The sequence below is a fragment of the Salvelinus sp. IW2-2015 genome, linkage group LG18, assembly GCF_002910315.2.
Source record: "Salvelinus sp. IW2-2015 linkage group LG18, ASM291031v2, whole genome shotgun sequence".
Classification (NCBI taxonomy): Eukaryota; Metazoa; Chordata; class Actinopteri; order Salmoniformes; family Salmonidae; genus Salvelinus; species Salvelinus sp. IW2-2015.
The window spans coordinates 21,919,350-21,934,847 of NC_036858.1; the positions used below are offsets into that span (position 1 = coordinate 21,919,350).

Sequence of the window (15,498 nt, forward strand, 5' to 3'; positions counted from 1 at the left end):
GCATTGGCTACACGGCTGGAAATGGTTCAACTCTGAGACTATCGATCCCTACAGAATAAGAGCAAATCTTAGATACTAATTACTAGTCTGCAGCTAGAAATGATGTAAACCTGGGATGCGAATACCGACAACCGCCGAAACATCTACTCTTAGAACAATGGACGCCTGACATATTCATAACAACAGACACTATCAGGAGCCGCCGATAGACCTACAACCACTCCGATGAACCGACTCCAGCAGACGGACTGACGATTCCAACAGAGAAGATCACAATGACATATGGGCGTAAATATATTTATTGCAATTATTCCCGAATGAGTTGAGAACACCACTCTTTGTAGCCTGGGTCGGTTGTTGGTATTCAGGTACTAAAGCGTCTAGGGTGAAAAAGTTTAATGAAAAAAGTTGAGCGAGGAAAAAACTAAGACATTGGTAAATGTGTTAAATTGCAGACTTTTTAAAATTTAAACGGTTATTAAAAGTAAAAAAAGAAAAGTTTGGCAGGTAGCCAATTTGCAACAGATAAGCCAGATAGGCCTATCTGGATTTTATGATTATAATGGTCATAAGGCTTCTTGACAGTGTCATAAAGTGTATCTTCAAAATACAATGGGGGGGAAAAAACAGCAACAACAAGGTGGCGACACGCATCTCTGCATGCCTTGCAGACAGCTCAGCTTGGCTGTCAGCCCACCACTTCAAGCTAAACCTCGACAAAACAGAGCTGCTCTTCCTCCCAGGAAGGCCTGCTCACTCCAAAACTGCTGCATCACTGTTGACAACTCCACGGTGTTCCCCTCCCAAAGTGCAAAGAACCTTGGCATCATCCTGGACAACACCCTGTCATTCTCTGCAAACATCAAAGTAGTGACTCGCTCCTGCAGGTTCATGCTCTACATCCCTCAAACTCAAATCTAGACCTTGAAGCCAGTTCCACTGCTTGTTTTCATTGTTCCCCTCTAATCGGGGACAGATATAGGCCAGGCACCACCTGGTGTGTGCAATTAATTATCAGGTAGCACAGACAACCAGCAGGCTCCAGATCTCGTAGGGTAAGATTTTAATACATCTGCTCCACAACATCAATAGAGTATGACCTTTCCTCGCACAGGAAGTGGCGCAGGTCCTAATCCAGGCACTTATCAGCTCCCGTCTAGACTAGTGCGCCTCTGTTGGCTGGGCCATCAAACCCCTGCAACTTATCCAGAATGCCGCAGTCCGCCTGGTGTTCAACCTTCCTAAGTTCTCCCATGTCCACCCGCATCATCTTCAAGACCCTGGTGCCTGCCTATGGAGCAACAAGGGGAACTGACCCTCCATACCTTCAGGCTATGCTCAAACTTTATATCCCTACCCGATCACTCCGTTTTTCAACAGGACAATGACCCAACACTCCTCCAGTCTGTGTAAGGGCTATTTTACCAAGACGGCGAGTGATGGCGTGCTGCATCAGATGACCTGGCCTTCACAATCCCCGGACCTCAACCAAATTGAGATGGTTTTGGATGAGTCGGACCACAGAGTGAAGGAAAAGCAGCCAACAAGTGCTCAGCATATGTGGGAACTCCTTCAAGACTGTTGGAACACATCCCAGGTGAAGCTGGTTGAGAGAATGCCAAGAGTGTGCAAAGGGTGGCTATTTGAAGAATCTCAAATATAAAATATATTTTGATTTGTTTAACACTTTTTTGGTTACTACATGATTCCATATGTGTTATTTCATAGTTTTGATGTATTCACTAATATTCTACAATGTAGAAAATAGTAAAAAATTAAGAACAACCCTTGAATGAGTAGGTGTTCTAAAACTTTGACCAGAAGTGTAGCTGAATAAAATAGAAATTATATTTTCTCCAAATTATTTCCAAGGAAGTGCGCACATGCAGCTATTCTGAGTTGAGCAGTTAACAAAGAAACAGGTCCTTCTATATGCTTAATTTAGAGTTATTTATGCAACTTTAGTTGTGATAGAAACGTTGGGCTGTTCTTCCAATGTATGAGGCGCTCACCTGCAGCTAAGAGTTAGAATATCTCCGCCTAGTGGTAGTGCTAAGTATACAAGTATATTAAAGCAAATAAATAATATTTTTGTGAACAAACTTTGATTCCAAAATATGGAAATGTTTAGAATCTATAGCAGGACATTGTTGTTGTAAGGTTAATAATATAAGCCAGATAGACCTATCACGTACATGACTATACTGTATGCCAGTCATAAGTCCCAAAGAAGATGTTTTGTCCTGCTCCTGCATTCATCCCAGTCATCAGTGACAGAGCATTGGGCTAGGCACATATTTGACATCAATGTCTGTACAATTTCAGTAATAAACAGTAATAAACAGTAACAGTAATAAAATGGCTATTTTATTTTATTTTTATATAACATACTATTAAGTAGAATGGAATGGGTTGCCTTGTGTTGTAGGATTTGTCGGCTTTGATACTCTTATGTAGGTGTCATAACCAGCCATAACATTTTACAATATGTCACAACACGCCTAAATATTTGTCATGACAGTGTTATAACAATGTTATGACAGATTATGTCAGCTGTTATGACATGGTTTATGACCGTGTCATAAAGTGTTACCCATATATTTTATATAGGGTATATTTTTTTCACATCTTTGATGTACACAAGTATTTTGGTGAGTTGATCCACTGTTGCAGCACCATCAATAACAGTTCAGATGCATGTTTATTCTAACACATCGTTTTTGTACCGTGCATAGAACTGCTGCGATTAAGCATTACATTTGTTATTACTTGAGTAGATGCTGAGAAAAAAAAAAAAAATCTCAGTAAATGCATTCTGCTTTAATATTGTCAAAAGGTCTATGTCATCGTTATTGAACATATTCAGTAGGTCCCATATGAAGAGTTTAATTCCAAAATGCTATATATACATTTTATGACGTTTCTGTAAATTAGCTTTTATTGATTAAAGAACTTATGAAAGAGATTGGTGTGTTTTTCACCATCGAATCATGGCATAGGTTTGTTCAATGACAGACATGTATTTGTTTGAAATGTATCACTTGATAGTTTCTTTTCAGACATTTCAATATACTTTGTATCCCTCATTTACCCAAGTGTTTCCATTATTTTGGCAGTTTCCCGCCTCACTATCAGAGGAATAAATAGTACTGCTAGATTTAACACAGTCAAATGTGAGAAATAACGACATTTTTAATAAAGAACTGTACAAATGCTACAATTGTGAGGTCAATATTTTTTTTGACTATTCTAAACAATGAATCAACACAGTAATATGAGATCTGTATGTAAAATATTTACATTTGACATTTGTCATTTAGCAGATGCTCTTATCCAGAGCGACTTATAGTGAATGCATTCATCTTAAGATAGCTAGAGGAGACAACCACATACCAGTCAAATATACGGGATATGAACATTCCATTCCAGCTAAACAATGTATATCTAGAGTTTTGCAACAAAACCCATTTTAATAAACATAACATCTATGAAATGGAAATCAGAGAACAGTAATATTTTACATACACCTGAAGGTACCCATAAGCAATCAGTTCTGATGAAAAAAGACAAATGTGAAAAATGTGTGGATATAGCTCTTCATATATACCCTTACATATGTATGTACCTTATAACAATAAGCATTTGTGCCAAGGTTCAGTGATTGTCATTGAAGTTGGTGCCAGATGATTTGGGATTCTATGCTGGGGATGTTGGCCTGTGTCAGGATGCTGACGTTGGTCTGTCGATCCTCCCTCCTGTATCTTCCTTAAGATCTTTTGCTGCTGACACTCCAGTTTTTGAAGGTGCCCTTCTGTATGTCACCCATGTCTCACAGCCGTTGAGATGGTTGGTATTATGACAGCCTTTTACACTATGAGTTTTGTGTTGGTCCTGAGGTCATGTTTTTTTAACACATGCTTTGTCAGTTTTCCAAAGGCTGTGCTGATGCAGCATCTCCTGTGCTGTATTTCTTCCTCAATGGTGACTTGTTGAGGAGAGATGGCTGCCGTGGTAAGCAAAGTGTTCCACATTGTCAAGTGGTTCACTAGCAGTCACCTACTGTCAGATGTGATGGTTGTCCTGGGGCAGGCTGGGGGAGCACCTTTTTTTCTGTATTTTCAGGTTGAGTCCCAGACTCTTTGGTGATTGTTTTGAGCTTGTCAGGGCACCCAAGGATTTCTCAGAGCACATCTCAACTGATTGAATCAAAGGCTTTGGTCAGGTCGATCAATGCCATGTACAGTTCCTGATAGGTTTTTTTCTTCAATTAACAGACGCTTTTATCCAAAGCGACTTACAGGAACAATTGGGGGTAAGTGCCTTGCTCAAGGGCTCATTGGCAGATGTTTCACCTAGTCGGCTCAGGGATTTGAACCGGCGACCATTCCGTTACTGGCCCAACGCTCTTAAGTGTTAGGCTAGCTGTTCTTGTCTCACAGCAAAGATCATTGTGCCTCGTGAAGGTTTCCCGGAGAGTGTTATCAGCATAGGATGCGATCAAGTACAGTCAGATCCCAAATTATTGGCACCCTTGATAAAGATTAGCAAAAAAGACTGTAAAAGAAATAATATAAATACGGATCTACATTGTTTGCAACAACAACAAATAGAAAATTTGATTCGTTTATACTAATACAATTGCTCAGAGAAATATATTTTGCAGTCAATTAACCATTTCTTTGTGGATTTTGATATGTGCTTGGGGTTATTGTATTGCTGGAAGATCCACTTGCAGCCAAGTTTCGGACGAGGCAACCAGGTTTTTGGCTAAAATGTCCTGGTACTTGGTAAAGTTCATCATGCCGTTGACACCAGGACCAGTGGTCGCCATTGGACTCTGGAGCAGTGAAAACGCATTCTCTGGAGTGATGAATCACGCTTCACCATCTGGCAGTCCGACGGACGAATCTGAGTTTGGCGGATGCCAGGAGAATGCTACCTTCCCGAATTCATAGTGTCAACTGTAAAGTTTGGTGGAGGAATAATAGTCTGGGGCTGTTTTCACGGTTCGGGCTAGGCCCCTTATTTCCAGTTAAGGGAAATCTTGACGCTACAACATACAATGACATTCTAGATTATTCTGTGCTTCCAACTTTGTGACAACAGTTTGGTGAAGGCCCTTTCCTGTTTCAGCATGACAATGCCCCCATGCACAAAGCAAGGTGGTTTGTCGAGATCGGTGTGGAAGAACTTGACGGGCCTGCACAGAGCACTGACCTCAACCCCATCGAACACCTTTGGGATGAATTGGAAAGCCGACTGCGAGCCAGGCCTAATCGCCCAACATCAGTGCCCATCCTCACTAATGCTCTTGTGGCTGAATGGAGCAAGTCCACCCAGCAATGCACCAATATCTAGTGGAAAGCCTTCCCAGAAGAGTGGAGGCTGTTGATTGATTTTGGATTGAGATGTTCAACGAGCAGGTGTCCACGTACTTTTGATCATGTAGTGTATCTGTGCTATCGTGGCGGTCACGCAATTGCATTCAGCCAAGAGTCGTTCACAATCTAGTCCAGTTGCGGCCCAAACTAATCCTTCTTCAAAGTTATCAATAAATAATAATATTTGTATGCCTAGCAATCACAAATGTACATTGTTTGAAGCACACTTGTATAAGTCTCAGTCACAATTGACAGCTCCAATAAGCCCCCTATGGTGAACGAGAGGCTTGAAAAATCGTTAGTTAGTTCATCATTTGCCTGTAGGGGTCCTGCGTACTCTGGGCATTACTGAATCAAATGAAATAAAGAAGTTGAAATATTTTGACTGAACAAGTTAAAGATGCACTTTGCAGAAATCGCTATGCAATTTCCTGGTTGCTAAAATTCTAATAGTTGGCCTAATTTCAGTTTATGTTATGAAACAAGCAAGTCTAGTGTAGAGAATCATTGTACCATCTAAATTGCTGTGAAATAACTTTTCCATACCTAAAATATTGGTGGTGTAAGCTGGTGTACAAAAACGAAAGTAGAAGATGCAAAAACAAAACCTGAGAACATGAAGCAAAGAAATAGCTCTGTCTACCCCTTCTTAGACTTGCTTTGAATGAGAATGACAGATCTATAACACACATTTCTATGTGAATTTGGTCAGGTTGTCCAAAAAGTTACATATTGCAGCTTTAAAAAGTCAGTAAAAAGAGCCAAACTTCCCTTCACTAATTTCCACAGTGATTTTCACATGTTGCTTGCAAACGTATTTACAACACTGAAATTAAACATTTGTATACAAAAAAATATTGGTTGAAGCTGGTGTACAAAAACGAAAGTAAAAGATGCAAAAAATAAACTTAAAACAGGAAGCAAAGAAATAGCTTCTTAGACTTGCTTTGAATGAGAATGACAAATCTATAACCAGTAGTGTAAAATACTTAAGTAAAAATACTTTGAAGTACTACTTAATTCGTTTTGGGGGTATCTGTACTTTACATTACTATTTGTATTTTTGCTAACTTTCTGTACTACATTCCTAAAGAAAATAATGTACTTTTTACTCCATAAATTTTCCCTGACACCAAGAAGTACTCGTTACATTTTGACAGGAAAATGGTCCAATTCACAAACTTATCAAGAAAATATCCCTGGTCATCCCTACTGCCTCTCATCTGGCGGACTCACTAAACACAAATGCTTTTATTGTAAAGGATGTCTGAGTATTGGAGTGTGCCCCTGGCTATCAGTCAATAAAAATAGTGCCATCTGGTTTGCTTAATATAAGGAATTTGAAATGTTTTTTCTTTTGATACTTAAGTACATCTTAGCAATACCATTGACTTTTGATACTTAAGTATATTTAAAACCAAATAATTTTAGACTTTTACTCAAGTAGTATTTTACAGGGTGACTTTCATTTTTACTTGAGTCATTTTCTGTTAAGATATCTTTACTTTTACTCAAGCATGACAATTGAGTATTTTTTACACCACTGTCTATAACCTACATTTCTATGTGAATTTGGTCGAGTCCCCCAAACAGTTACATATTGCAGCTTTAAAAAGTCAGTAAAAGGAGCTGAACTTCCCTTCACTAATTTCCACAGTGATTTTCACATGTTGCTTCCAAACTTATTACAACGATGAAATGAAACATTTGTTCACAAAAAATATTGTCCTCACATATTAGCATAATTTTTTATATTGTAAATCATAGGAATTAGCCGACTTGAGTGTAGTATTCCTTTAATTAACTAAAGCTAGTATCACATTATAAGATATCATATTTCATAAAACCAATTATTTCAACAATTCATCTTTATTTTTATCTTTAAATAATTGTTTATCTTTATAGTATTGAAATGATGTGCTATGCTGCTATATAGATATTTTTGCACATCATATTATTGCCTCTAAAATGTATACGACTTCAATGACTAATACATAAAGTAAAGCATTCACCACCTTTTATTGTTGATTCATTTCATGAAATTACTGGAAATCAATGTATTTTTTTTACTCAAAATGTGAACACGAAAACTGTCCTTAAAAATCACAAAATTATAGAGCTCATACAGTACAAATCATGAGTAAATCAGGCTTACAAAATAGGTGTATCTTTAAGTGACATTTATTACACATTGTCAATCGTTCCCTCTGCGTGGACATGTGGGTGTGTTCTTTGTTTATCTCACACCCATGTCTCATCTTGGGCCCAGGTTTAGGGGGACCTTAGCTGAGAAGAGGTTTTTCTTGCTGTGGTGGGACTGTGTCAGATTTGTGTCTTTTGGTGCCACTTTCAGGTAAAAGTGCAACTGTAATGAGTAAGAAAATAGAACATTGAGTTTGAGGGACAGACTTGCAAAACCGAATGAAATTAAAGACATCCTCCGGAACTTTGACAACTAGTAAGTTTTTTTTTAAACCTCCCGCTTTGGTCTGGATGTGTCAATGTGTAGTTCATACATGCATAATCTATGAGCAGAATTACTGTTTTACCTCAATTAGCCACAAAATCCCAGGTTTGAAAGTTACTGTTCACTGGAAGCTGTGCAGCGCAATTTTCCCTACATTTTCCTCCACATGGGCCAGCCCCCTAGCAATTCATTTTCTAGCCAATGAGCTTCAGCCCCATGCCATTTGAGTGACAGCTAGCAAGATGCCCACACAGCAGAGTCAGACAGAGAGATCAATGACGTGGTGCACATATCTGCAAATATGTGATGTAGTACGCAATTTTTGGTGACCATTTTTGACTTGTGAGTTATACTTTCAGATCTACTGGCTAAAAAGTGTACAAAAGTACAGGAGGAACTCTTTAAACAAAAATTGTTTTAAGGCTGATATCATGCCTAACATTTGAATAAACTCTCATTCTCCTCTCACACAGTCTCACCTGTATAGCCTCAGCAGGTCCCACAGTCACCGTGCTGGTAGAGGGCAAGTATCCTGATGCTGATGCTGTCACAGTGTAGGTGCCTGGTAACAGCAATCTGAAGTAATCTCCATCCACACCTCAAAGACAACATACAAGTAACATAGGTTCAGTGTACACTCCTGAAAAATACAACAGCTTGTGGCTGCCATGACAGCCTGAGCTAAGGGTATGGCCACATTGAGATTTTGTGTACAAAAATTGTGGATGAAACCAATGCTTTTTCAATGGCAATCATCTGTTGCCAGAATGACAACGGAGATGATTGTCCGACAATGTCTGCAACTCATCTGCAAAAATTGAGATAAGCTGAACTTTTGACAGACAATGATATACATCATATACTGTACACGATTTCATCGGTGTTCATGAATCTCAGTATGGCAATTAAAAATAATTAGGTCCTACTTGAATTTGTCCTCAAAAGATGTGGTTATTATGGAGAATGCCCTGTTAGAACAAAAGTAGTGTAGACACTGCATGTTTACTCAAAATCTTTACTCCATATTCGGGTGGTAGCTCGCGTTCGCTCACGAAAGCCTGGGGAAGTTCATAATGGAAAAGTATGAAAGGAGCGCATATTGCCAGTGGCTCTTAGCGAGTGGTTGTGCGTGGAAACTATTTTTCAAAAACAGCCACCCTGTCCATCCCTCGTCCTCCGCAAATTATCATTCTAGAGTAAGCAACTTGACTGTGCTAGGATAGCTAGAATGCTTCTTATTTATTTTTACATTTGGAAATTGTTTTTAATTTTATATAATTTGGTAAAACGCCGCACTCTAAAAAATTTGGCGTTAAAAACAAGCCAAGTTGGGATATTTGGTAACCCAGCGCTAGATAAATATTGGACAGAACACACGCTGGGTTAGTTTGACCTAGCCAGTTGGGTTGTGTGAATAACCCAACATTTTGGGTTGTTGGGATTATACAAACATGGGTTAATATAACCATCATTTGTTTTTTTCCACTTTCATGCTGGGTTAGCATGAAATAATCCTTAGATTATTTTCAGGAGGCCAAAAAAATATGCAGACAATTACATTGATAGAAGCCACAATCTATCTGAAATATTAAAATTGATCTACCCGCTCCAAAAAAACATATTTTATACAGTACCAGTCAAAAGTTTGGACACACCTACTCATTCAAGAGTTTTTTCTTTATTTTGTACTATTTTCTACATTGTAGAATAATATTGAAGACATAAAACTATGTAGTAACCAAAAAAGTGTTAAACAAATGAAAATATATTTTATATTCTTCAAAGTAGCCACCTTTTGCCTTGATGACAGCTTTGCACACTCTTGGCATTCTCTCAACCAGCTTTAGCTGGAATGAGTTCCCACATATGCTGAGCACTTGTTGGCTGCTTTTCCGTCACTCTGTGGTTCAACTCATCCAAAACCACCTCAATTGGGCTGAGGTTGGGTGATTATGGAGGCCAGGTCATCTGATGCAGCACTCTCCTTGGTCAAATAGCTCTTACACAGACTGGAGGTGTGTTTTGGGTCATTGTCCTGTTGAAAAACAAATGATAGTCCCACTTAGCGCAAACCAGATGGGATTGTGTATCAGATGGGACTGTGTATCGCTGCAGAATGATGTGGTAGCCATGCTGGTTAAGTGTGCATTGACTTCTAAATATATCACCTACAGCGTCACCAGCTAAGCACCCCCACACCATCACACCTCCTCTATGCTTCACGGTGGGAACCACACATGTGGAGATCATCTGTTCACCTACTCTGCGTCTCACAAAGACACGGTGGTTGGAACCAAAAATCTCAAATTAGGACTCATCAGACCAAAGGACAGATTTCCACCGGTCTAATGTCCATTGCTCATGTTTCGTGGCCCAATCAAGTCTCTTATTATTATTATTGGTGTAGTGGTTTCTTTGCAGCAATTCGACCATGACGGACTGACTCACAGTCCAGACAGCTGATTTTGAGATCTGTCTTTTACTTGAACTCTGTGAAGCATTTATTTGTCCCGCAATTTCTGAGACTGGTAACTCTAATGACCTTAACCTCTGCAGTAGAGGTAACTCTGGGTCTTCCTTTCCTGTGGCGGTCCTCATGAGAGCCAGTTTCATCATAGCGCTTGATGGTTTTTGCGAATGCACTTGAAGAAACTTTCAAAGTACTTTGAAGTTTCCGGATTGACTGACCTTCGTGTCTTAAAGTAACGATGGACTGTCGTTTCTCTTTGCCTATTTTAGTTGTATTTGCCATAATATGCACTTGGTATTTTACCAAATAGGGCTATATTCTGTATACTATCCCTACACAACTGATTGGCTCAAACGCAAGAAATTCCACAAATGACCTTTTAACAAGGCACACCTGTTAACTGAAATGCATTCCAGGTGACTACCTCATGAAGCTAGTTGAGAGAATGCTAATAGTGTGCAAAGCTGTCATCAAGGCAAAGGGTGGCTACTTTGAAGAATGTAAAATATATTTTATTTGTTTATTAACACTTTTTTTGGTTACTACTTAATTCCATATGTGTTATTTCATAGATTTGAGGTCTTCATTATTAAACTATTATATATATACACAGTACCAGTCAAAAGTTTGGACACACCTACTCATTTCAGGGTTTTTGTATATTTTTMATATTTTCTACATAGTAGGGCATCTATAAGCCTCATGAAGCTTCTAAACTATCAGTGTTCAAGAATAACATGTGATAACTATACAGCAAAACAGATGAACAGGAATGACGTTTACTCTCACAGGTGGCCAGAAATAACTACCCGCTGGATCATATCTCAATAACTCAGCATCAATAACCCAACCTGGCTCTTTTTAAATAAAACATCCCAACTAAGTGGCCCAATGCTTGCATGTGAGTAGCAGTTATTGGCTGTTACGTTTCGAATTTCTGCCTTTGTTTGAAGGTGCTTATCTTGTTATGGCTTTTGGGGGCAGTATTTTGACATCTGGATGAGAAGCATGCCCAAAGTAAACTGCCTGTTACTCAGGTCCAGAAGCTAGGATTTGCATATTATTGGTAGATTTGGATAGAAAACACTCTAAAGTTTCCAAAATTGTTAAAATAATGTATGTGAGTATAACAGAACTGATATGGCAGGTGAAAACCTGAAGAAAATCCATCCAGGAAGTGGGATATTTTTTATGTGTGTAGTTTTCAATTGAATGCCTAAACAGTATGTGTTGGGTTAGGACCCAGCTTGCAGTTCCTATGGCTTCCATAGATGTCAACAGTCTTTAGACATTGTTTCAGGCTTGACTTCTGAAAAATGAGACCATTTTCTAAGTGGACTGTAGAATGAACCAGAGCTAGTTTGCGCGTATGACCGATTGCGCGCCCTTCGTTCTTTTTCCTTTCTATTGAATACGCTATTGTCCGGTTGAAATATTATCGATTATTTAGACAATAGACAACCTGAGGATTAATTCTAAACATTATTTGACATGTTTCAACGAACTTTACCGGTACTATTAGGATGTATTCGTCTGCATGTTGTGACCGCCATTGAGCCAGTGGATTACTGAAGAAAACGCACCAAGATAACTGAGTTATTGGGAAATAAAGAGGGACTTTATCAAACAAAACAAACATTTATTGTGTAACAGGGACTCTTGTGACTGCAACCATATGAAGATCATCAAAGGTAAGTGATTCATTTTATCGCTATTTCTGACTTTCGTGACTCCTCTACTTGGCTTGAAAATGTTTGTATGCTTTTGTATGCGGGGAGCTGTTCTCAGATAATCGCATGGTATGCTTTCGCCGTAAAGCCTTTTTGAAATCTGACACAGGAGCTGGATTAATTAACAAGAAGTTTATCTTTAAGCTGATGTATAACACTTGTATACTTATGAATGTTTATTATGAGTATTTCTGTATTTTGAATTTGGCGCTCTGCAATTTCACCGGCTGTTTTGGAGGTGGGTCGCTAGCGGAATGCCTGCGCCAGAGAGGTTATTCCGGTTGTTGGGAGTGGCAAATGCATTTTCTTTTTCATTTGCATGAATATATGCACATAACATAAATGGGATCATCATCAAACTGTGGGATGTGACAACTAATGGGGAATTTTGTTCCGGTACGCTGATCTTTTGTCTCTGATCATTTGGACAAATCACGGTTTTGCTGGTGGTCGCATCTTTGGAATTTCGGAAGTGGAGGGGACATTTGGCCTATATACTTTCCCGAAACTTGCAGAGGCAGATCCTCGTTCTAGTATATTTTCTCACACAACTTCCCCAGAACGTAATCGAGCATCTGACACAAATARGAGATTTTAATTCAGGGTTTTCAAATTTAACACCTCACCTACGTGTGTGTGTGCTAGTTATTTATTTACCACAGTGCAGAACCTAGCATACACTCTTAGAACAAAAATATAAATGCAACATATAACAATTTCAACTATTTTACTTAGTTACAGTTCATATAAGGAAGTCAGTCAATTGAAATTAATTAATTAGGCCCTAATCTATGGATTTCACGAGACTGGGAATACAGATATGCATCTGTTGGTCACAGATACCTTACAAAAAAGGTAGGGGTGTTGATTGGCAAACCAGTCAGTATCTGGTTTGACCACCATTTGCCTCGTGCAGCGCGACACATCTCCTTCTCATAGAGTTGATCAGGCTGTTGATTGTGGCCTGTGGAATGTTGTCCCACTCCTCTTCAATGGCTTTGCGAAGTCACTGGATTTTGGTGGGAACTGAAACACGCTGTCTTAAACGTCGATCCAGAGCATCGCAAACATGTTCAATGGGTGACATGTCTGGTGTTTGTATGCAGGCCATGGAAGAACAGGGACATCTTCAGCTTCCAGGAATTGTGTACAGATCCTTGCGACATGGGGCCATTAATTATTATGCTGAAACACGAGGTGCTGAATGGCACGAAGGGGTCTCAGGATCTCGTCACGATATCTCTATGCATTCAAATTGCCATAAAAAAATGCAATCGTGTTCATTGTCCATAGCTTATGCCTGCCCATACCAGAACCCCACTGCTACCATGGGCCACTCTGTTCACAGAGTTGATATCAGCAAACCATAAACACTGTCTGCTATCTGCCCTGTACAGTTGAAACCGGGATTCATCCGTGAAGAGCACAGTTCTCCAGCGTGCCTGTAGGCATCGAAGGAGAGCGTTTGCCCACTGAAGTTGGTTACGACACCGAACTACAGTCAGGTCAAGACCATGGTGAGGACGACAAGCATGCAGATGAGCTACCCTGAGACAGTTTCTGAAGGTTTTTGCAGAAATTCTTCGGTTGTGCAAACCCACAGTTTCATCAGCTGTCCAGGTGGCTGGTGTCAGACGACCCTGCAGGTGAAGAAGCCGGATGTGCATATCCTGGGCTGGCGTGGTTTACACGTGGTCTGCAGATGTGAGGCTGATTGGACGTATTGCCACATTCTCTAAAACGACATTGGTGACGGTAGAGAAATTAACATTAAATTCTCTGACAACAGCTCTGATGAACATTCCTGCAGTCAGCATGCCAACTGCATGCTGCCTCAAAATCTGTGGCAATGTGTTGTGTGACAAAACTACACATTTTAGAGTGGCCTTTTATTGTCCCCAGCACAAGGTTCACCTGTGTAAGTATCATGCTGTTTAATCAGCTTCTTGATATGCCACACCTGTCAGGTGGATGGAATACCTTGGCAAATGAGAAAGGTGCTCCAAAGCTTTTTACTGTCATTCTTTATATCATTTATCTTTGTTTCATAGTATATATATTTTTTTTTTAGCTTAGTCACAAGCTTTCTTAATTTGCAGTACGTTTGCCAATCAGTTGGGCTGCCAGACTTACTTGCCATACTTTTTACCTCATCCTTCTCAACCAGACAATTTTTTAATTCCTCATCAATCCACAGGGATTTAACAGTTTTTACAGTCATTTTCTTCATGAGCGCATGCTTATTAGTGACTGGAATAAGCAATTTCATAAATGTGTCAAGTGCAGCGTCTGGTTGCACCTCATAATTCACCACAGACCAGTGGGGATGGTGTCGCGGGGTGATGAGACATAGCATTATCCTTCATGGCCAAAAAGCTCAATTTTAGTCTTATCTGACCAGAGTACCTTCTTCCATATGTTGGGGGAGTTTCCAACATGCCTTTTTGCTTATTTTTGTCTTTAAGCAATGGCTTTTTTTCTGGCCACTCTTCCGTAAAGCCCAGCTCTGTGGAGTGTACGGCTTAAAGTGGTCCTATGGACAGATACTCCAATCTCCGCTGTGGAGCTTTGCAGCTCCTTCAGGGTTATCTTTGGTCTCTTTGTTGCCTCTCTGATTAATGCCTTCCTTGCCTGGTCCATGAGTTTTGGTGGGCGGCCCTCTCTTGTCAGGTTTGTTGTGGTGCCATATTCTTTCAATTTTTTATAATGGATTTAATGGTGCTCCATGGGTGGTGCTCCATGAGTTATAACCCAATCCTGATCTCACATAGCGTTTTTCTTGATGGCCAAAAAGCTTAACTTTCGTCTCATCTGACCAGAGTACCTTCTTCCGTTGGTCTTCATGGTGCCGCTTGCTTGGTGGTGCCCCTTGCTTAGTGGTGTTGCAGACTCTGGGGCCTTTCAGAACAGGTGTATATATATACTGAGATCATGTGACAGATCATGTGACACTTAGATTGCACACAAGTGGACTTTATTTAACCAATTATGTGACTTCTGAAGGTAACTGGTTGCACCAGATCTTATTTAGGGGCTTCATAGCAAAGGGGGTGAATACATATGCACGCAACCACTTTTCCGTTTTTGAATTTTTAAAACAAGTTATTTTTTTCATTTCACTTCACCAATTTGGACTATTTTGTGTATGTACATTACATGAAATCCAAATAAAAATCTGTTGAAATTACAGCTTGTAATGCAACAAAATAGGAAAAAGTCCAAGGAGGATAAATACTTTTGCAAGGCACTGTAGGAAACAATTTTAATACTTGTAACATTAATCTCTAAACTGATGACACAGTTTTGTATTCCTGTGCCACCTCAGTGCAGCAGTCCATTTGTGAACTTCTGCATGACTTTGATTCAATTCAGAAATCATTTACAGATCTTATTCAAATAAAATCAAATGTAATTTGTCACATGCACCGAATACAACAGGTGTACAGTGAA

The 15,498-nt window shown here is 39.5% G+C and overlaps 1 protein-coding gene across 1 annotated transcript in view; it reads right to left on the minus strand.

Annotated features, from left to right (window-relative positions):
- Window positions 1-7,160: 7,160 nt before the first annotated feature.
- Window positions 7,161-15,498, minus strand: part of LOC111977708 (carboxypeptidase N catalytic chain-like) — a 174,487-nt gene continuing 166,149 nt past the window's right edge. The window contains 2 exon segments of the mRNA XM_024007258.2: window positions 7,161-7,746; window positions 8,328-8,446. Of these exon segments, the coding sequence (XP_023863026.1) occupies window positions 7,636-7,746; window positions 8,328-8,446 (230 nt within the window). The 3' untranslated portion in view covers window positions 7,161-7,635.